The 22,472-nt window shown below is 39.2% G+C and overlaps 1 protein-coding gene across 1 annotated transcript in view; it reads left to right on the top strand.

Moving 5' to 3' along the window:
• Window positions 1-22,472, top strand: part of ALDH1L2 (aldehyde dehydrogenase 1 family member L2) — a 57,383-nt gene that overhangs the window by 27,703 nt on the left and 7,208 nt on the right. Inside the window, exons 11-20 of the mRNA XM_059186733.1 lie at window positions 3,984-4,103; window positions 4,691-4,818; window positions 6,263-6,413; window positions 9,086-9,156; window positions 9,242-9,347; window positions 16,536-16,623; window positions 17,130-17,223; window positions 18,644-18,743; window positions 19,936-20,034; window positions 21,823-21,988. Of these exons, the coding sequence (XP_059042716.1) occupies window positions 3,984-4,103; window positions 4,691-4,818; window positions 6,263-6,413; window positions 9,086-9,156; window positions 9,242-9,347; window positions 16,536-16,623; window positions 17,130-17,223; window positions 18,644-18,743; window positions 19,936-20,034; window positions 21,823-21,988 (1,123 nt within the window). The remainder of the gene's footprint in view (window positions 1-3,983; window positions 4,104-4,690; window positions 4,819-6,262; window positions 6,414-9,085; window positions 9,157-9,241; window positions 9,348-16,535; window positions 16,624-17,129; window positions 17,224-18,643; window positions 18,744-19,935; window positions 20,035-21,822; window positions 21,989-22,472) is intronic.

Genomic DNA, 22,472 nt, shown 5'->3' with positions numbered 1-22,472 from the left:
CTTTTATATGCACTGGGAAACCAATAAATTCATTTGACTCACTTTATTGCAATATTCTCTTTATTGCAATAGTCTGGAACTGAACCTTCAGTGTCTCTGAGGGGAGGCTGGTGTATATCTTGTCTTGCCCTTTTTGCTCCTCTATTTTTCTTTCCCTCCATTTTGATCGTATTAAAGAGAGTCTAGGGACGCCTGGGTGGCTCAGTTGGTTGGACGACTGCCTTCGGCTCAGGTCATGATCCCGGGGTCCTGGGATCGAGTCCCACATCGGGCTCTCAGCTCCATGGGGAGTCTGCTTCTCCCTCTGACCTTCTCCTCGCTCATGTTCTCTCTCACTGTCTCTCTCTCAAATAAATAAATAAATAAAAATAAAATCTTTAAAAAAAAAAAAAAAAAAGAGAGTCTAGTATGCCATTTTAATCCCTTATTGTTTCTTTTACTATATTTTGTTAGTTAGTTTCTTAGTGGTTGCCTTGAGGAGTATAAGGAACATTTTTGTTTAAAACATTTCCAGTTCAGATTAAGGTCAACCTAATAACAACAGTAAAGAAAAACTTTGTAATTTAGTTCTGCTCCCTATCCCCGCATTTGTGATACTATTGCCATACAAATTACATCTCCATACATTGGAAGGCCACCAACATAGTTTTATAATTATTGCTTTATGCAGTTGTCTTAAATCAGATAGGAGAAGAGTTAAAAACAAAAATATGTGTATACTGACATATATTTCCTTTTATCAGTGTGCTCTATTTCTTCATGTGGATTCAAGTACCTTTCATGTTAGCCTGAAAGACCCCTTCTAGAACTTTCTGAAGAGCAGTGTGTTAGCAGTGAATTCTCTCAGTCTTTGTTCATTTGGGAGTAACTTAATTTCTCCTTTGTTTTTGAAGGCTGTTTTTGCTGTATATGGAATTGTTGGTTGGCAGTCTTTTTCTTTCAGCACTTTGGATATGCCATTATATTGTCTTCTGGCCTCCATGGTTTCTGAGCATTAGTCATCTGTTAATTTTATTAAGGATCCATTTTATGTGACAGGTTGCTTCTCTCCTGCTCCTTTCAAGATTCCATCATTATCTTTGGCGTTTGACCATTTCATTATGTTTCTAAAATGGATCTCTTTGAGTTTATCCTGCCTGAACTTCTTAGATGTATGGCTTAATGTCCTTCATCAAAGTTGGAACATTTTCATTCATTATTTCTTCAAATATTCTTCCTGCCTCTGTCCTCCTCTCCTCTCCTTCTGGAACTCCCTTTACGCATGCGTTGGTACGTTCAGTAGTGTCCCATAGCCTTCTTTTGTCTTCCTGTTTTCAGACTAGATAATCTCTATCAACCTATTATCCAGTTTGCTAGTTCTTTGTTCCGCTTGCTTGAATCTACTGCTGAGCCCCTATAGTGAATTTTTTTTAAAAAGTTAGTTATTGCACTTTCCAGCTCCAGCATTTCTCTTTGGTTCTTTTTTTTTTAAGAATTCTTATCTCTTTATTGATATTCTCTATTTGGTGAGTCATTGTTCTTTCACATTCCTTTAATTTTTTAGACATAGTTTCCTTTCGTTATATGAACATATTTGTAAAAACTTATTTAAAATGTTTCTCTGATAAATCCAGCATCTAGGTCTTTTCCAGAATGGTTTCTATTGGCTGTTGTCTGTCCTATGTATTGGCCACTCTTTATTCTTTCATGTTTCTTCATGTATCTTGCGATCTTTTGTCAAAAATCAGCCATTTTAAATAACAGAATGTGGCAACTCTGGAAATAAGACCCCTCCTTTCCCAGGGATTATTGTTTTTGCCTTTTCTTTGTTTAGGGACTTTCTCAGACTAATCCTGTAAAGCCTGTATCCTTTGTTGTTTGCTGCCACCAGAGTCTCTACTTAGTTCTAACTTAGTCATCAGCTAATAATCAGACATCAATTTCCTTAAATTTCTGGAACTGGTAAGTCTCTGAGCCTTTACTGAAGGACTCAGGTAGTTTGTGTAGAGCAAGCTCTGGGTCAGGTCACATAAAGACAAACATGGAATATAGAGCTTGACATTGGAAAGCTCTGTGGAGATAAGACCTCTGGGGAGCTTCTGGGCACCACTTGTCCCCCTCTGGTGACGTTGACTGCTGGTTTCCATAGCCACTGTGGTTGTAAGGATTTTGGTTTTCAAGTTACTGCGGAGCTGTCAAGAGAGATAGGAAAGAGTAGGGCAATTAATACACCATAGAACTCACTGAGCTTACAGAGATTCAGCTGTTTTTCTTGAATAAATGTATTCTTTCAGGCTTTTGGTTAATTTCCAGAGCCTTAAGAAACATGATTTTGACAATAGTTTCTATGTTCTTGTGGCTTTTATGAAGGAGCAGATTTTTAGTGGTCCGTAGTCTACTATTCCAGAAATAATTCACCCATGTGTTTTTAATAAAATTTAGGTAAATTTGGGAAGCAGTTGAGCATCCTCTGGTTAAGAACATGAATTTGTTGTCAGACCCACCTAACACTGAATCCATGCAGCATTGCTTACCAGCCGTGGGAACTGTGGCAAGTTACTTCACTTCTCTAAGCCTTGGTTTCCTCATATTGGATATGAAAATAGTAATATCTACCTCACAGAGTAGTTGGGAGAATCAAATTATATAATATATGTAAGGGGCGCCTGGGTGGCTCAGTCAGTTAAGCATCTGTCTTCGGCTTGGATCCTGATCCCAGCGTCTTGGGATCAAGTTGGGCTCCTTGCTCTATGGGAAGCCTGCTTCTCCCTCCCCCTCTGCTGGCCACTCTCCCACTCGTGCTTGCTCTCTCTGTCCCTCTCTACCAAATAAATAAATAAAATCTTAAAAAAAAAATAAAGACAATACATGTAAGACCCTTAACATAGTTCCAGAATGATGACTTTACAGAAGTGAACTATATGCAGAGACTAGACGCATCAAGTCAGATGAAGATTCCTTCATTATATCCTATATAAACACAATGGAAATTTTTCACAGAAATATTTCTTATCTGTGGGATAAGAGTAGATACCATCTTGATTTTTTTTTATTTCTTCTTTAAGTATTCTCAATTTCTCTACGTGAAATTGTTTGAAAATCACTATATTTACTGTTTATGAAATTTTTTGCATTATGAAATTTTATTCTAATAAAGCTCTTTTACATGTTTTTTCAGTTATTCCTCATAAATGTATGTAGTAGGTAGCATTATCCCCTTTTAATTTTTTTGAAGATTTTATTTATTTATTTCAGAGAGAGAACAGAGAGAGAGAGAGAAAGTGCACACGTGCAGGTTGGGGGAAGATAGGGAGAATCTCAAGCTGATTCCCTGCTCAGTGGGATACCCACCGGGCTTGATCTCACAGTCCTGAGATCATGACCTGAGCCAAAATCAAGAGTCAGTTCCTTAGTCCACTGAGTCACCCAGGCACCCCTCCCTTTTGCACAGTTGAAAAAACTGAAGCTCATAGTAGTTAATGGACTAACCTAAATTCATTTGCTAGGGAATGGTCAAGAATAGAATTAAGGCAACACATTTGTAAGAGAGAGAGAAAGTGAAAAATGAAGAAGAACTTAAGGAAACAAAACTTAAAACGGGTGCCCATTCTAAAAGGAAACTTAATCCACAAAGGCAATTTCGAGGATTCAAATGAAAGCAATAGCTGTGCTCCATAGATGTGGCCACTAGATGGTGATGTTTCCATTATCTGGAGGTCTTTTGAGTTCTCTCATTTGCGTAAGGAAGAAAATTTGCGGTATTTTTAAGGCTGAACCTAGGGCAGTTTGGTCATCAGAGATGGTAGCCTCCAGGCTCAGTGGCCAATCTGAGCATCGTGAGGCCCAAATCTTACATATGCTTGTCTCTTCTGGAGTGTAGGAACTAAAATCCTATCGACACAACATCTGCTGCATTAGTGAGTAAACTTTATTGCTATTTGGCATCAAATATCCGGATAAGCAGAGAAATCCACTGAATCTATGAATATAATTCTCCATCTTAGGTTTCAAAGGAGGTCAATGAAATGACAGTGAAAATGCCATATCAGTGTTTCATAAATGGACAGTTCACAGATGCTGAGGACGGAAAGACCTATGATACTATCAACCCAACAGATGGATCTGTGAGTAATTCCTTAGTGTGTGCAGTGACCACTGGTCATGAATTTTTAATTTATGCACAGTTGTAAAATTGATAGATTAAGAAGTTACTTTATCCTATCACTTTGCCTCTCTGAGCACTTACTCTAAATGCTCTCTGTTTATTTCTTTCGACTCTTTAATTCTGGTACTGGTTGCTAGCTATAATAACCTATTTTATTGAGTGACTATTTATGCTGAATTTAGACAGATAACTATACATCAGAGGCACACCCTCAATAAAACTATATGCAGAAAAAGGTTCTCAGACTCTGCAAGCTCGTGGCAAGAAATTCAGCTTCCCTAAGCACCAGAAGAAATAGACATAGTCTTCCTAAATGTGCCTTTCCACAGTGTAGTGTGACATGAGGAGTCCCAAATTTCAGGCTAACAATTTCCATGTTAGATTTTGTCTTTACTATATTACTGAGTGTATTGATTTTCTGTCATTAATTCTTTGGATTTTATAAGTAACACCCTATTTTTCCTATTAATATGTTATTAATTCTAAGAGGCATATTTATATATCTCTAAATAAATGGCTTATTACTCCATTTTTATCTTGAAACAGACAATATGCAAAGTAGCCTATGCTTCTTTGGTGGATGTTGATAAAGCTGTAGCAGCCGCAAAAGATGCCTTTGAAAAAGGTGAATGGGGAAGAATGAATGCAAGAGAAAGAGGAAGATTGATGTACAGGTGTGGTTTTTAAAAACACAGATCTGCTATCTTGGGATATTAGCTAACATTGCCAAGGTTTTTTAAGTTTCACCCAAATATTCTCATATGTACTTACTATATGCCTTCTGTTACACACATCATATAAAGTTCCATATATGTGAGTTCCTGATTTTTGTGTTATTGTTTGTAACAGTCAGGGTTCCAGTAGGCAGAAAAGTTCGGTAAGGAACCATTTAAAAGATGTGGGCAAGTTCGAGGGGTAATGAAGCACCCAGTTAGGGGCAGCAACGGGGGAAGCTATTCGTACTCTAAGGTCTGGGACAGAGGAAGGGGCTATTGCTGGAATCTGGCAAGATCCGTAGCTGTGGAAGACCACACTCCAGTGGTTTTTGGTGGAGGGACCCAGCAGCGGCTGAACCACAACCTATCTGTGAGGGAGCTGAGGAATGGAATCACGGATTACTTTCTCTCCCTGAGGATACTGCCCACTGGCTTCTCATTGGTCAAGCCCAGTGACAGAGCATGGGATCCAGGGGATGGAATCTATAAAGGTCATCCTCCCAGTCACAGAGCGGTGTGGAGGCTGGATACAGAACAGCAAACAGGGAATATGTAGCACTTTTGTTGTTTCCAAAGACAAATTTCAAATCTGCTTGACCTGTAGGGAGTAGCAGTGAGAAGGAAAAATACTAAGGCCTGAAAAGCGTATTATAAATCAGTAACCGAGTATGCCAACATTAATTAGATGCGAGCATAAACTCACTTTTCTCCTTACCCAGAGCCAAATCGCTGACCTTAGTAGGATCTGGAAGAAACACAGAGGGAGGGGGCTTTCGAGCCCAACTTTAGAATGGTCCGAAAGGAACAACTCAGAGAACCACTGAAGGATGAAAAGAAAACCAGTGGTTGAGGGGAGCACAAAGGATGAATTTTGACTCTTTCAGAGCCATTAGACAATCCTTGACTTATCTTGCCCCAGAATCTAGGCACCTAACAGAAATCTGTTGTGGTGTCTCTAATTCACCCCATGTATTTATCTACCTTGTCCTCATCGGTTAGTGCCGGAAACATTCCCGTACCAGCCAGAAATCCTCGTGTTCGTGGATTCTCATGGGTTGTACTCGCTAACATCTCCCTGTACATCCATGAACTGGCCACATTCCCTGTTTCCTGTCATCATTCTGCTTGCATTACTGTGGCTCAATCACTGTTCTACTTCTTCTACGTGTATGGGGCTAACGGTAGAGGCTTCCCACACTTCTTCTTTTTTGGAACTCTTGAAACAAATTATTTATGAGATGATGTGTTTAATGTCTTCCCTGCTGGACCATATTCACCATGAGGACAGAGACCTCATGCATGTGTGTTCACCTCTGACTTCTCAGCCCTTAGGAGGGCGCCCAGTACCTAGTAGGAGCTCAGTCAGTGTTTGTTGAATGAATTTCTTTCCCTGACCATACAGACTTGCAGACCTACTGGAAGAGAACCAGGAAGAGTTGGCAACCATTGAAGCCCTTGATTCAGGTGCTGTCTACACCCTGGCTCTGAAGACTCACATCGGAATGTCTGTGCAAACATTCAGATACTTTGCTGGCTGGTGTGACAAGATTCAGGTAAGCACGAAGGTTATCTGTCGCTGTGGAGATCATTCCAAAAGGAAAAGGGCCAAACATTTAGCCATTCATAAAGGCACTGTTTTAGAACCACCTACTGGGTTTTCTCATCTCATCCTTCTAACAATCGTCTGTGGTCGGTAGATAGCTGTTATCCCTTATTGCAGGTAAAGAAACAGATGCATGAGAACATTGAATGACTTGTATACGGTCACATTGTTAGTAAGTAAACCATAGAGCCTAGGATTTGAACTCAATATTTTCTGAAACAAAGTTTAGTGATGTTTTTTATACTTTCACATCTCTAAAGGCATCTCACAGTCTTCTAGACAGTGTCAGGGAGAGACTGAAAACTCAAATGCCAACAGAAGCTAGAGAGCCAACGTACATGGTCTAAGTCAGCTGGGTATAAGAAAAATAATTTTCTAAGTTTTAGGTACAACAACAATCTAATTTCCCTTCTTACTGTAAGAAAGTAAATAGGACGGCGCCTGGGTGGCTCAGTGGGTTAAGCGTCTGCCTTAGGCTCAGGTCATGGTCTCAGGGTTCTGGGATGGAGCTCTGCATTGGCTCTCTGCTCAGCAGGGAGCCTGCTTTCCTCTCTCTCTCTCTCTGCCTACCACTCTGCCTACTTGTGATCTCCCTTTCTTGTCAAATAAATGAATAAAAACTAAAAAAAAAAAAAAAAGAAAGTAAATAGAACCTGTATGATGATAAGTGGCAACTACACTTGACCTCAGAACTGGGGATATAAGAGTTAAAAGAAAGGTTCCTAACAAAGAGAAGCCTGTCTGCTATTCATAGATTCATGATAACCACAGTGGCACCCGGTCACAGCCACCCTCCCAGCAGAGAAGAAGTGGGGTAGGGAGAGAGAGACAAAGGAACTTTAAAAAGCAATCCCACCCCGCCTTGTGCTTATATCTCCCATTGGCCTTCTTTGTCTGCTAAGAAGACTGTGAAACAATATTTTATTTGGACAAGTTGCTGTCACCACTGTTACTATATAGAGTCAGAGAGACCTGGGTCCAAGTGTCAGCTTTGCCACTTACCAGCTAATGCCGTTATTTTATTTCTCTAAACCTTACTTTCCCCTTCCATATAATGCTCACACTAATACAAACCCTGTGTGTTATGTAGTGAGTCTTAGCGTCAAGTTTGCAACAGACGAAGGCTTGCACTTGAACATGGGTTTTATGATGCTTCAGTCACAAAGTCATATATATGAAGTATTTAGTAGTGGTGGGTCGGATCCATCCTTTATCCTCAATCATGAAATCCAAAGAGCTCCAAACCTGAACATTAATTGGTTTGGGGTGATTCAAACTCATTTGTTGCCAAAAACTGACCTGAACCAACATGAATCTGTTGATAATTTGTGTTTCTATCACTTGGAGGGAATATCCATATGTTTCGCTAAATAAATATCCCAATAATCATAAGTTGGATTATGAGGGGCTGCTCCAGACCCTACTGGGCATCACAGATAATGTAACGTAAGATATATGTGTTATATTACGTTTCCATCATCCAAACCATTCTGAATCCCAACACACACTTGACCCCAAGGATTTCGGGTAAGAGACGGACACGTGTAATTAGTAACAGTAATACTCTTTTCTGTGGCCGAACAAATGAATAGCTTCATTTAAAGACTGCCGTTGTGAATTAGCTGGGATTAAGTCTGGCTGCATGTAACAGAAACTCAAGCAGGACTTTGTTTTTACCTCATTTTCAAGGAGCACGAGGCAAATAGTCAGCGCTGGTATATGATACACAGTTTCCCTCTCTTCCTGCCAGACCATCCTTAGCACTGATGACCAGCACCCTCAAGGCTGTGTCATGGTCTCCTGATAAGCGCTGCACTTACCAGCCATTTCAGGGATGTTCTGAGCAGAAAGAAGGCCCAAGAGAGTGTGCGGGTTTATGGTAAAAGAACACAGGTCAGAGTGAGTCAGCCTACTGTAAAGAGTGTTCCCTTTCTGATGCCTTGTGCTTATATCTTCCATTGGCCATCCCTGTCTGCCCTGGAAACTGGTAAAACAGAATTTTATCTGGGCACATGGCTGTTACCATTATTAATATAGGGTTTCTGTTACTAAGGACAGAGGGAAGAATGGATACTGGGCAGGCAGTTAACATTCTCTGCCATGTCAAGAAATTAGGAATGGAGGTAATTAAATTAGAGTTACGTTTGGTATATAAGAGTACGTGGGTGGCTCAGTCAGCTGGGTGTCTGCGTTCAGCAGATCATGATCTCGGGATCCTGGCATCGAGTCCCATGGCTGGCTTCCTGCTCAGCGGGGAGTCTGATTTTCCCTCTCCCTCTGCCCCTTCCCCCCAACCTTATGCTCTCTTTCTCAAAAAAATAAATAAAATCTTAAGAAAAAGAACTATGTTTAGTATTGGAGATAGATAGATAGATCGATAGATAGATAGATAGATAGATATAATTATGTTTATTCTCTTGCGTCTAACTTCCCTCCAGAAAGAAATAGTGGTTCCTTTTCTTGGGGTGGATGTATTTCTTATAAATTAAATACTGCCTTTTCATACCAGCTAAGAAAAGTTAAGACAGGTGGGGAGAAAATGGATTCCTTGAGATTAGATTTACTCATTTGAAATAGTAAAATAGAAATCACCCCCCGCCTTTTTTTTTTTTTACTTTTTAGGGTTCTACCATTCCAATCAACCAGGCCCGTCCAAATCGCAATCTGACCTTCACCAAGAAGGAGCCACTTGGGTAAGACGAGGAGAATGCCCTGGGTGACTGGTGTGAGTTGTGTTGTTTAGAGACAACTAAGGATGCTGTCTTTCTACCCCTGCAGTGTCTGTGCCATTATCATACCCTGGAATTACCCGCTGATGATGCTGGCGTGGAAGAGCGCGGCATGCTTGGCAGCAGGCAATACCTTAGTGCTCAAGCCAGCGCAGGTGAGATGCAAAGGGCCAGGGGCAGGATCTCCTTCTCACCTATCCACTTGAAAACAGAGACACACATTTATAAATGTTTTGTCTTTAAAAACAAACAGGCTTGTATATTATGATATTTTTAAAGATATCATAGGTACCTTTTCATATTAAATGTTCTTTTTTTAATAGCTGCCTAATGCACCCCATAGGTATCCCACAATTTAAATTTCCATGACAAGGGAAGCAAGCATAGGATGCTCTGGTGAAATCCACTGCATTTCTACAAGCCAATTCAATTCTTGCAAAGTGCCAAATGCCCAATAATTGGGTACTTATTTAGAGTAACAATGAGACATCAAAAGAAAAAGTATTATATAGGCATTCAAATTTTAATTATTAAAAGTATTTTAAAGATAGGGAAGATGAGGGAAAAGGATACAAAAGAATGTACATAATTGTGGCAACTAGGTAAGAATATGTACATGTGGATAATAAGGAAATAATAATTACTAATAAAAATAATTCCAATGATAGAGTTCTCAAGAAAATTTTTTAATGTTACAGGAGCTTTTCAGAAAAAGCATATGTTGGCCAACTTTATACCTGACTGAGTATTGACTGTATACAGTGAACATTCATACACATTCTAAGGTGCACACATCCTGGAGAAAACTTGGTCTCTAATCTAGAAGAGTTACATTACCTGTCACCTCTCCTATATTTCTTCTTTTAGAACTTAAGAAATTACAGTTTCACTTGTTATTGCTACTTAGTCATACTGACCAGAGGCATCTTGTTTTACTTGACAGAAAAACTTTCATTTTAAAAAATAATTATACATTAAAAAATTTCTAAATAGAAATGTACAGAGAGGTGGATGGTAAAAAAAAAAATCTCCCTCCTATTCTTAATTCCCCAACCAGCCAATTTACCTCCCCAGGGGCAACTGATGTTATTAATTATTATTTATTAGTTTCTTTGGTAATTCCAGAGATACTCTATGCATATACAAATATGTGTATATGCAAACAATTTATATATATAATATGCAATAAAAATACAATATGCAATAAATATATATATATATTTTTTACCCATTAAAAAATCACAGAGAGGGGAGGGGGGGATACGGGAAATTGCCAATCAATAGGTATAAAGTTTCAATTATGCAAGAATAAGTTCTAGAGATCTGCTGTGTATCGTTTTGCCTGCAGTTAACAGTATTATATCATACACTTAAAATTTGGTAAGAGGGTAAATGTTGTGTTAAGTGTTTTTACAACACAATATCATAGTAGCATTCTATACTTACTTAGCAAAAGGAAAAAAATATTCCTTTTTTATTAAACAATTTCCATTATGTAAATAAACGATATCCTATAATATTCCCTTGTATAGCTAAACCATATTTTATTTAACCAATCCCTAATTAATCGATATTTAGATTTTTTTTGCCCTTTTGCTATTATAAACAATGCTATAGTTAATACCCTTGTAAATATGACATCATGCACATATGCATGTGTATTTTTTTTTTAATTTATTTAACAGACAAAGATCACAAGTAGGTGGAGAGGCAGGCAGAGAGAGGGGGGAAAGCAGGCTCCCTGCTCAGCAGAGAGCCCGATGCGGGGCTCGATCCCAGGACCCTGGGACCATGACCTGAGCCGAAGGCAGAGGCTTAACCCACTGAGCCACCCAGGCGCCCCTATGCATGTGTATTTAAAGGAAATATTTCTAATAGCACCATCACTTAGTTAGAAGACACATATATTTGTGGGACGCCTGGGTGGCCCAGTCAGCTGGGTATCTGATTCTTGACTTCTGCTCAGATCATGATCTCAGGGTCGTGAGACTGAGCCCCGCCATGGAGTTTGCTTAAGATTTTCTCTCCCTTTCACTGTCTTCCCCCTGCTCACACACTCTTATCTCTTTCTCTTTCTCTAAAAGGAAAGAAAAGGTGTTGGCGGGCCGGGGAGGGGGAGTTCCTGTGTGGCATAGTCAGTTGGGTGTTGACTCTTGGTTTCAGCTTAGGTCATGATCTCAGGGTCCTGAAATCAAGCCCATGTCCTGCTCTGCATTCTGCAGGAGTCTAGCTAGATCAATAAATAGATATTGACAAATCCTTCCATGGCAATGGTACCGATTCAGCAGCTTTCTACAGAAGTGCTGTTTCCCCACTAAATAGCAGGAAGCCTGTAGAGTGAAGAGAAGAGGCAGATAATCTAGCCTTGGGGTGCTCAACCTGGCCACACATTAGAATCATCTGGAGTTCTTATTTAAAAATACTGGTATCTCTTGGCAGAGACACTGATGTAATTGGTCTAGGTCAGAGCCCAGGCATTGGTATTGCTTGAAAGCTTCACATTTGTTTCTAAGACAGAGTTGAGAATCACTAAATGATACCCAATGAGAGTGCTAAGCATTGAAGAACTCCAGTGATTATATATTATGTTCAAAAATTAAGAATACTCATTGAGGGCATACTAGTTGCCAAGCATCTATCAGTGACAAAGACACACATAGTTTCTGTCACCACATGCAATTTAAAATGAAGAGTTTAGAGTGCCTTGGTGGCTCAGTCGGTTAAGTGTCTGCCTTCGGCTCAGGTCATGATTTCAGGGTCCTGGGATGGAGCCCCACATCAGGTTCCCTCCTCAGCAGGGAGTCTGCTTCTTCCTCTGCCTCTTCCCCTCCCCCATGCTCGTGCACACTCTGTGTGTGTGTGTGTGTGTGTGTGTAATAAATAAAATATTTTAAAATACATAAAAAAATAAAACTGAAAGTTTAATGATTGATGATACTTTTTAAAAAAAAAAAATTATTTATTTATTTATTTGACAGACAGATCACAAGTAGGGAGAGAGGCAGGCAGAGAGAGAGAGAGGAGGAAGCAGGCTCCCCCCTGAGCAGAGAGCCCGATGCGGGGCTCGATCCCAGGACCCTGGGATCATGACCCAAGCCAAAGGCAGAGGCTTTAACCCAGGCGCCCTGATGATACTTTTAATCCTGGAAAGGCCCAAAGTTGTTATTGTTCTATTGTAGATATCTTTTAACTTTGTTGCATAATATTATGTGATGATGTTATGCATCCATTTCCCTTACGAAGTCCTCTTGTGACTGTCCAAAGGTCTGAATTAGGAAGCTCTTTCCCATGGCCTAGACTGGTCCAGGTCTGATGGGTTCTGACCACTTCATCAAACCTAATAATAACATTAGCAATGACCTACTCTTGCCCACAACAATGCTAATTGCTTTCCCAGATATCATTTAAAGCAATAGTCCTGTTGGGAGAACTAAGTGGCCAAATGAAAGAAAACCAATAGAAATGAAAAGGGCTGAGATAAAAATGAAACAATTTGTTTTATTGTATTTATTAATGATATAAAAATATTTTTTGTCCTTATTTGAAAAGAACTATCATTAATTCAGGGTAGTTAGTTTTCAAGTGTTTTTCTGATCGTGATTTTGTATCAAGGCAAAATAATATACACTTCGCACTAGGATCATCTGTAACAGTAGTAGATATAAAACCACCGTGTTGGATATCTTTTTGATAACTTCCAGTGTTTGAGGCCAATTTCTCATCAAGTCTACCTAGACTGCCATTTTGAAAATCTCACAATGTGACTGCAGTGGACCTGTTACCAGAAGCGGGGGGGAAGTGTTAGTCTTGCCTCTTTCTTGCTGTTTGCTTGTTGCCTTGGAAGTATTATTTTTATTACGCAGTTTCCGTAGAGATTCTTTTTCAGCCACCTGTCCATTTAATGAAGGCTGGGTTAGTAAAAGTAACAATATAGTCTGCAGATCTACGTAACCAGGCCTATAAACTTCAACACATGGCAATATCCTGACAGCAAATGAGCAAGTGAAGAAACCACTGTTGTTCCCTTGGCCTTGTGAGCTCCTGTTCTGCCCTAGGACATCCCTTTATGACCCATGACCTTCTGCCCTTCACGCAGATGGAGTGAGAGCATCCTTAGCCAGCCACATAATAAATGTCATGTTTGACTTGTTGCATATCTTTGTCAGTTAAAATATGTGCGTAGAAGTTCCACTGTTCTCTTTCCACACCTCCACGGAACTTCTTGCACATCCCATTTATTGAAAGCACACTGAAAAAGTGCTAACTTAAGACTTAATCAGCATTGGTTTTTTAACAGTGTGAAAATACGACTTTCATTTTGCTTCTGAGTTACGCATCACCGTAATAGATTTTAAAAGTGAGATTGTATTATGCCGTCTTTGTGTAAGAAGGGAGGCAAAATAAGAAGATATATATATGCTCATTTGAGCAAAAGAAACAGGAAGGAGACACTGTAGACTAATGAAGCTGATTACCCCTCATAGTCCATGGGGAGATGGGGTACAAGAGAAAGAGGGAAAGAAGACAGAGAACATCACTTCTCTGAACGTACGTTTTGTACGTTCCTCACTCTTGAAAGCATGTTTCCCGTACTCACCAAGGACAACAAACAAAAGAAACAGAATCAACGCGGATGGGGCAAAAACCCTAAAGTTGAATGCAAATAAAACCAAATTAAGCCATATTTCAAATGAATATCATGATCCCATTGAAGAAAGCAAGGACACATTAATCCAAGTAACTTTTGACAGACATTTGGACTGAATGCTCTCAGACTAAAGGCAAAAGTACTGCAAATAAGTATTGGACTCTAGTTAGTAGCTTCCTCTTCATAAGGACATGGCTTAATAATTCCTAAATTATTTTCTATACATTTCTGAATTGAACAAATCAGTGAATGTTCTGTGGATATTGAAAGCCATGTTTCTCGCTGTTGGGGAAGAGAGTTACAGCCATGAAAAAGAGAAAAGATTATTGAAAGAACTCTAAGATATTGGATTGCAGTATTTGACAACTCATGGGTTTTAATATATTTAGACAGCTGGATAAAGAAATGGATATAAGTATATGTGGGTATACATGATAGGTAGGAAGATAGACAGACAGATAGACAGATGTATGGGTGTATAAGCACATGTACAACTATTCCCCAGCTCTGTCTCCTGAGAGCAGAAGCAACATTTCAATAGTGTCCAGATCTTGGTTTCTAAAACTCCAAAATTTTGTTACTCACAACCATTTTGACACCAAATGTCTGGGGTTCTTTCCCCCATTCCAACCTATTCTCTAACTCTCTGGACACCAACGAGGTGTCCTACAATTCAAGTCAGTTGTGACACTAACTGACCAGAGCTTTAGTACAAATCCCATAGGTAAACGGCTTAGTCAGTCTCACAAGACTGCCTCCACTGCCGATGCAAATTGTGAGCCCTGGGCCTCCTGTACTTCTGACCGATGGCTATAAATCAGACATTTCTATGACCCCCTCCTCAGGTGGGATTTGCTAGAATGCTCACAGAACTCAGGAAAGTATCTTATTTACTATGGCTCTATTATAAAGGATCCAAATCAACAGTCAGGTGAAAAGGTACATGGGATGAAGTCTGGAAGGACCGTGAACATAGGACCCTGTCCGTGTGGAGTTCAGGTGCACCAACCTCCCCTAACATAGGTGCCTTAGCATGAAGCTCTCTGAACCCCATGGGCTAGGTGTCCTTAAGGAAGCTTAATTACACAGGCAAGATTGATTAAATCATTGCCCTTTATGATTGAACTCAACCTCCAGCTACTCCCAATTCCTCAGGGTCAGGCTGAAAATTCCAACCTTCTTACCATGGCCAGGTCTTTCTGGTGACCAGAGTCCATCCTGAAACTACCTCAGAGCCCCCAGCTCCCAGTCCCATCATAAGTATACAAAAGACACTTTTTACATGAGAGATTCCAAGTGTTTTAGAAACTGTGTGCCAGGAACCAAGACAAAGACCAAATATATATTTCCCATTATATTATAATTGTTAAATATCATTCTTCACTGAAAGAAATCTAGGTTCCTTGAAGAAAGAGCTGGAACAGGAAAAATACAAGATGTGCTCGGAACATCTTATTAAGGCAAAATGCATGTAAATGCTCAAAGAATGATAGGGACAGGTTAGAAAGACACAACAGCTATCCTAAAGGGTCTTCCATCAGCCAAATCTGGAACATTTGGAACACCACAGAAGTACCAATAGTAAAACATTACAACCTATTGAATAAAGTAAGAATCCACGAGTTCTCATGGATTAATTAGTTAATTAACTGAAGAGAAGGGAAAGCTCTTAGAAATGAAAGCCAACTAACACACGTGGAAGGAATGATAGAAAATCACCATCTGGCAGCCTTCCTCATAATAATTGATTCAGGAAGAATTAGCAATGTATTCTAACGCTAGGGGATAGAAGCTGAAGGAGTAATGGGACATTTAAATAATTTTGAGGTATCTTCCTACAAAATATTAATTGATCAGAAAGCATAAAAGAGAAACTCATGGTGATGAAACCTGGTCACTCCCCTTTACCAAATGATCAAAATTAATATTTCCCAATATTGGGGCTATTTGATAGCATGTGTTCTGAGAGGGTGCCCTGAGGGACTCAGCGTCGCTCCTGGGGTGTTCTTGCCAAAGTGTTATTAAATTAAATCATGAGGAATTAATTCATGAGGAATTAAATTAAACCATGAGGAATTAAATCATGAGGAAACAGCAGACAAATCCAGACAAAGGAACGTTGTCCAAAATTATTAGCCTGTGCTTATCTAGAATGTCAGTGTCATGAACAAAACATAAAAGAAAACTCAGAAACTCTCCCAGATTGAAGGAGACTACAGACATGATAATGCAATGTATGAACTTGGATTTCCTTTTTCTGTAATGCACATTATTGAGAGTTGGTGAAAACGAAATGTCCGTAAATTAGGTTTTGTAATGTGTTGTTAATTTCCTGATTTTGATCACTGTATGTGGTTACATCATACAAGAAACTGTTTGTTTTTAGAAAATGCACCCCAAATTATTTACAGGTAACGGGGCATGTCTGTATCTTACTCTTACACAGTTCAGAGAAAGACAAAGAGATAAGAGAATAAAGCAAATGTAACAAAACATTAGCATGTGAGAAATCTGGGCGGCGGATATATAAGAATTCTTTGTACTATTTTTGCAACTTTGCTGTAAGCCTGAAATTATGACCGAATAAAAGAAAAATTAAAATGAACTGTAGTGCGACCAGAAGGGAAAAGCAGGGTACTGATCTAAAGGACAAGACAGGGTCTGAAGAAGGTAATTGTGGGCTGCTTCTGCTCAGGTCACACCCTTGACTGCTTTGAAGTTTGCTGAGCTCTCTGTGAAAGCAGGCTTTCCAAAGGGGGTAATCAACATCGTTCCAGGCTCAGGTAAGCCATCTAAGGACCCACTTGGCTGCAACTAATGAATGGTATAGGAGAAGCTAAGTAGCTATTTTCCCGCTGGAATCTTGTCCTGACTTATAACTACAGTTATAAAAACTTCAAGTTAAGTTATTAAAGCTAAATACAGTTCACCAAAGTTAACTTAAGGATAAATGTATTTGCCATGTGCTAAAAATCTTAAAGTAGAAGTATAATGATGGGTGAGTAGGGTAAGAGGAGCAGAAATTGCACAACATTGTAAAACTACCATAACAAGGCCTGTTACAACTCTTTTAAATTACTCTGGAAGATGAAAAACCAAGATTTACCCATCTTTTGGGGGGCTGATAATTGCATGAAGGACATCATCTAGACTTTTGTCAAGTTTGTAATTCATAGAGAAAATGCAAAACTCAGAAAATTTGGAAATCTATTTCAGTGAATTCAAAGCCACTCATACCATAAAGGCTTGTGTAATGTTTTAATTCATGTTTTCTTCCCTAATTCTGCAGGTGGCATAGCAGGGCAACGCCTTTCTGAACATCCTGATATCCGTAAACTTGGTTTTACTGGGTCCACTGCTATTGGCAAACAGATCATGAAGAGGTATTGGTTTTAATATGTTGATTTGCTGAAGATCCTAGCAACCTCAGTTTTCGTTGTGTTTTTTGCTTTCTTATGCAGAGTGTGTTTGGAGGGAGAAAGCCCACATCTGGTTTAGAAGAAAAATCTACTTATCACTGCTGGGTGTTGAACTATTATCATATAATAAAATATCTCCAAAGCACAAAGCCCATAATCAGTAAAAACCAGAGCCGTATTGGAATTTTACCCCACTGGTAGCTATAACAATGCAGCACAAAACAATTTTCTGTACTAAAGCTGTGGCCCAGAGTGGTTTTGGAGCATAAGTAAGAAACCAAGATATAAATAACAAATATGAATTATTTATAAAATGAATTCCTAAAAAGCAACAACATTCTTTTTTTTTTTAATTGCTGACACTCTAAATGTCCAAAATAAGGCAGTGGTTAAAGCATGCCGGTGTAGTGGAGCGCTGTGTAATCATGGTCATGGAGAATTTACAGTAACACTGAAAAGTGTTGTTAAAAGGTAAATAGAAAGAAAAATAAGGCGCACGATTTTATATATTGGGTGATCCCAACCATGTTGAGTAAGGCAAAGGCCATGGTTGGACACATCAGAAATAAGCATGTCGAGGGGCGCCTGGGTGGCTCAGTGGGTTAAAGCCTCTGCCTTCGGCTCAGGTCATGATCCCAGGGTCCTGGGATCGAGCACCGCATCGGGCTCTCTGCTCCACAGGGAGCCTGCTTCCTCCTCTCTCTCTCTCTGCCTGCCTCTCTGCCTATTTGTGATCTCTATCTGTCAAATAAATAAATAAAATCTTTAAAAACAAAACAAAACAAAAAACAAAACAAAACAAAAAAAAAACAACAACAACCAAAAAGAAATAAGCATGTTGAAATGGTAAAAAAAAAAAAAAAAAAAAAAAAGGGCATTGAAACATGGATAGAATTCTGTGATTTTTCTTTCTTCTTTCTGAATTTTTGGGGGTATTTTTTAATGTTTTCAGTATCAATGCTTTTGCAAGTAGGGGGAAATAAATAAGATGCTTCTAAAAATTGATACTTTGTTTCCCTAATGCTCCAGGAATCTGGTGAGAGGTTAAATTCCTTGCCAGGCCTTATGTAACCAAAATTCTTATACCTCAAGAATCCGAATTTACCTGTGAGGATCTCTATTTATTCGTCCACAGAATTAAAAAGAAAAAAAATTTTTATTATGGAAAATTTCTAATACACACCAAGCACACAGTATAGTGCCATGAACTCCCAGGTGCTCATCACCAAGCTTCCACAGCTCTCACCATTCTCCCACTCCTATTTTGTCTTTGAATATGTTTCTTAATATTTCTGAGGTTCAGTTGTGTTTTGCACACTTAGTGGTAATTTGTAGCTAAAAAGGTGAGACAGAGGATGCTCATTTCCCATTTATTTTTTTCTAGCTGTGCTGTGAGCAACTTGAAGAAAGTTTCCCTTGAACTTGGTGGCAAATCCCCACTTATAATATTCAATGACTGTGAGCTTGACAAGGCTGTGAGAATGGTAAGAGGGGGTCAGATCCCATCAAATAGATGCCTACTGCTAAACGTGTCTCATCTCCCTTTTTATCAGAAATCTCAACATGATGGGGCGCCTGGGTGGTTCAGTGGGTTAAGCCTCTGCCTTTAGCTCAGGTCATGATCTCAGGGTCCTGGGATCTAGCCCTGCATTGGGTTCTCTGCTTGGCAGAGAGCCTGCTTTCCCCTATCTCTCTGCCTGCCTCTCTGCCTACTTGTGATCTCTCTCTCTCTGTGTCAAATAAATAAATAAAATATTTTTTTAAAAAGGGTTTATACAAAATCTTTTTATAAAAGATAAAAGATTTTATAAGATCAAAAGATTTCATAAGATTTAAAAGATTAAAGACTTTATACAAAATCTTTGGATAAAAGATTTTTATACAAAATCTTTAAAAAAGATTTTATACAAACAAAACAAAACAAAATCTTTAAAAAAAAGATTTTATTTATTTATTTGATAGAGAGAGAGAGATCACAAATAGGCTGGGAAGCAGGCGGGGGGGGGGGGCGGGGGAAGCAAGCCCCCTGCTGAGCAGGGAGCTTGATGTGGGGCTCCATCCCAGGACTCTGGGATCATGACCTGAGCCAAAGGCAGAGTCTTAACCCACTGAGCCACCCAGGTGCCCCATAAATAAAATCTTCAAAAACAAAAAAATCTCAACGTGAGATTTGATTGTTTGGTCATAAATAGAAACTATTCTCTTGATGCTTAAATTTGGGACTGCCCAAAGCACTTAATTTTAAAAAGGGTATCTTTACAATTTGGATCATTAAGGTGTTTTTAAAACTTGAGGGGCAGGAGACTCTTTCCAAACATTCATAATTTATACAAACTGATGTGAAGGTTTTAAAAGCAAAATTTGGTATACATATATTACATTTAAATGTATAGAACAATGCAGATTTTCTTACAACACAAAATTTGTCCTCAGTGGTGTGTCCTTATGATCACCCACTTTTTTTTTAAGTGCTCCTGGACCAAAAAGGGTAAAAGAGAAACAAAATCCCTAAAAATATGCTAAGTCAAAACTCTAAGTGTCTCTAAGCAGTTCTCCTCACTAGCTATAGGCCATGGCATTGCCTCTTTCTATGATTTCTCCGTTTGTCTGCTGTCTTCCAAAAACATCTAATTCTCGGGGTGTGCAATGTTAATATTTTCTCTTCTGCTGCTGAAGGGCATGGGGGCAGTATTTTTCAACAAAGGAGAGAATTGCATTGCCGCCGGGCGGTTGTTTGTGGAAGAATCCATCCACGATGAATTTGTGACAAGAGTGGTAAGACATCTTCACATTGGCTCTAAGAGTTGTACAGAAACTGTTTTTACCTGAAAAGGATTTCTAGCATTATTGATGAATTTCTAGGTATGATATTAGTACTGTGGTATATAGATGTATTTTAAACAACATAGTCCTTATCTTTTAGAGCTACTTTCTGACATAGTTCCAGAAGAAATTATATGATGTCTAGGCTTTGCTTCAAAATAACCCAGGAGGGGAGGAAGTAAGCGAGGGAGTAAATTGGCCATGAGTGGTAGTTGTTGAGCTGGGTGATAAGTACATGGCATTTCACTATATCATCTACTTTTATATGTATTCATAATTTTTCATAGTAAAAAGGTATAGGTCTCTACAAACAAAACAAACCAAAAATCCTTAAGAGCTTTTATTACCTATACCTTGCTCTGCATTTTTAGTAAATTTTATCCTTGATACTTATGAGAGATATACTCCTAGATTTTTGTAAATTCCTAAATTGACTCAGAGAGATATACCACTAGATCCTTGAAAATCCTCAGTACATAGTTACTAGGACAGAATATCATTTCCTCCGCTAACATTATACAGATAGATACATAGATAGATAACATACATACACACACATCCATACCTACCCCCTATAGATTGGTCATGATTCTATAAACATGAGACCAAAACCCATTTATATAACTATTAAGATAAATTCTGTGGCTAATACAAACTAAACTATAATAAACTATGTCATTATTATGGTAACAGTAATCACGAATTTATGTTCAAAAAACCAGCACCCAGCTTCTTTTTTTTCAGAGTCAGCTCCCCCTCCCAATGCCAAGAAGCAAAGACATTCATTCTTTCTTTATGAGAATGGAAAAAACAGAAGACATATGGAGGGGCAGATGGTGGGCAGTGTCTCCCTCTAGAACATCCCTCTAATTCAGTTTTGTGCTTCAATAAAATACATGTTATAGGGCTCTCACAACTTCAGTGTGTGGACATTTCAAATGCTGAGACCTGAAATGTCAAGAGCCAACCTGATCAGTCCATCAGTAAACATGTTTTGCACACATGCAATTGACATTCATTCACTCTTTCAGCAGCTCTGTCTTGAGCATTTACTGGGGGAAATCTTGCCCCACCCAAATTCAAATTCATGGCCCTGCTGGGTTGTGGTAACGCTCATTCTTTCTTCTTATTCGAGTTGGACTTAACATTAGAAAATGCACAGGTAGATTAAGATAAGTGAGGGGCACAGGGACAACCACAGAGAGATGTCAGTGATGAACACTGCACAATAAAGATCGAAACATTCTAGCAGTTCCACTGGCTGCCATGAACATCTCACAAGAGCGGGTTGCTACATCAGGGGAGAGAAAAGAGGATAACCATGTGGCCATTTTAGTAATTCTTCTGCCCTAAAGAGTACAAGGGTGCTGTATTAACAAATCTTCCAGAACCTCAGGTTTGCTATTTTAATGGATTAACACTCAGGATAATTTGAATGTAACATCCGTACTCTACAATCTGTTAGAACTGAGTGGTTAACAGTGTGGGCTTTCAAGTCAAGAAGACTCTACTGTCTTTAGTGTTTGTGTATGTTAAGCCAGTGAACCTGTCTAAGCCTCAGTTTCTCCACCTGTAAGATGAAAGTAATAAATACCTGCCTCCACTGCTTCTGTGAAGACTAAAAAACAACACATCCTTTGACAGTTTAGTATGACACCCACCACATGGTAGATGCTAGCCAAGGGTATCTATTACTATTATTAACTGACAATTGTGTTTTGTGAACTGGGTGACAAACAGGTGGAAGAAATTAAAAAGATGAAAATTGGTGATCCACTTGACAGATCTACTGATCACGGGCCCCAAAACCATCAGGCCCATCTGGAGAAACTTCTGCAATACTGTGAAGCTGGTGTGAAAGAGGGGGCCACCTTGGTGTACGGGGGAAGACAAGTACACAGGCCAGGTAAGATCACCTCCAAGCCGGGCACTGGCTTCTGAAGTTGGAATGGATGGTAATGATTTTCACTACAGTTTCATCTTGCCTCAAAAGACTAGCATTTATGTTATGATCACAAGAATTCTTTTTTGGATACTACTTGGCCACTTATATACTGGGTACCTTGGACTTGACAATTTTTCTGAGCCTCAGTTTCCTCCTGTGTAACACGGGATGAGATGTGCGCACCTGCTTTACAACGCTGTGGAAATCAAATCACAAAATGGACGTGACAGACCCTTGGCGGTCCAGTAAGCAGGTGTGATGGACAACTGTGTCATTCTCATGCTGGTGACCTTGATTCCTGGAACTGTGAGATTTAATCTCAGCCAGGATAGCCTGGGAAGGATTTATTCCTATTGTCTAAAGCCATTATCTGTTGCTGAAATATGTGAATGTCTCCATGTCATGATACCCCAGAGGAGGGAAAGACAACAACTTCAAAACCCTT

This window comes from Mustela lutreola, chromosome 8 (assembly GCF_030435805.1).
Source record: "Mustela lutreola isolate mMusLut2 chromosome 8, mMusLut2.pri, whole genome shotgun sequence".
Lineage (NCBI taxonomy): Eukaryota > Metazoa > Chordata > Mammalia > Carnivora > Mustelidae > Mustela > Mustela lutreola.
Note: the sequence above shows the minus strand (reverse complement) of the source record. Positions and strands in the feature narration are given on the sequence as shown.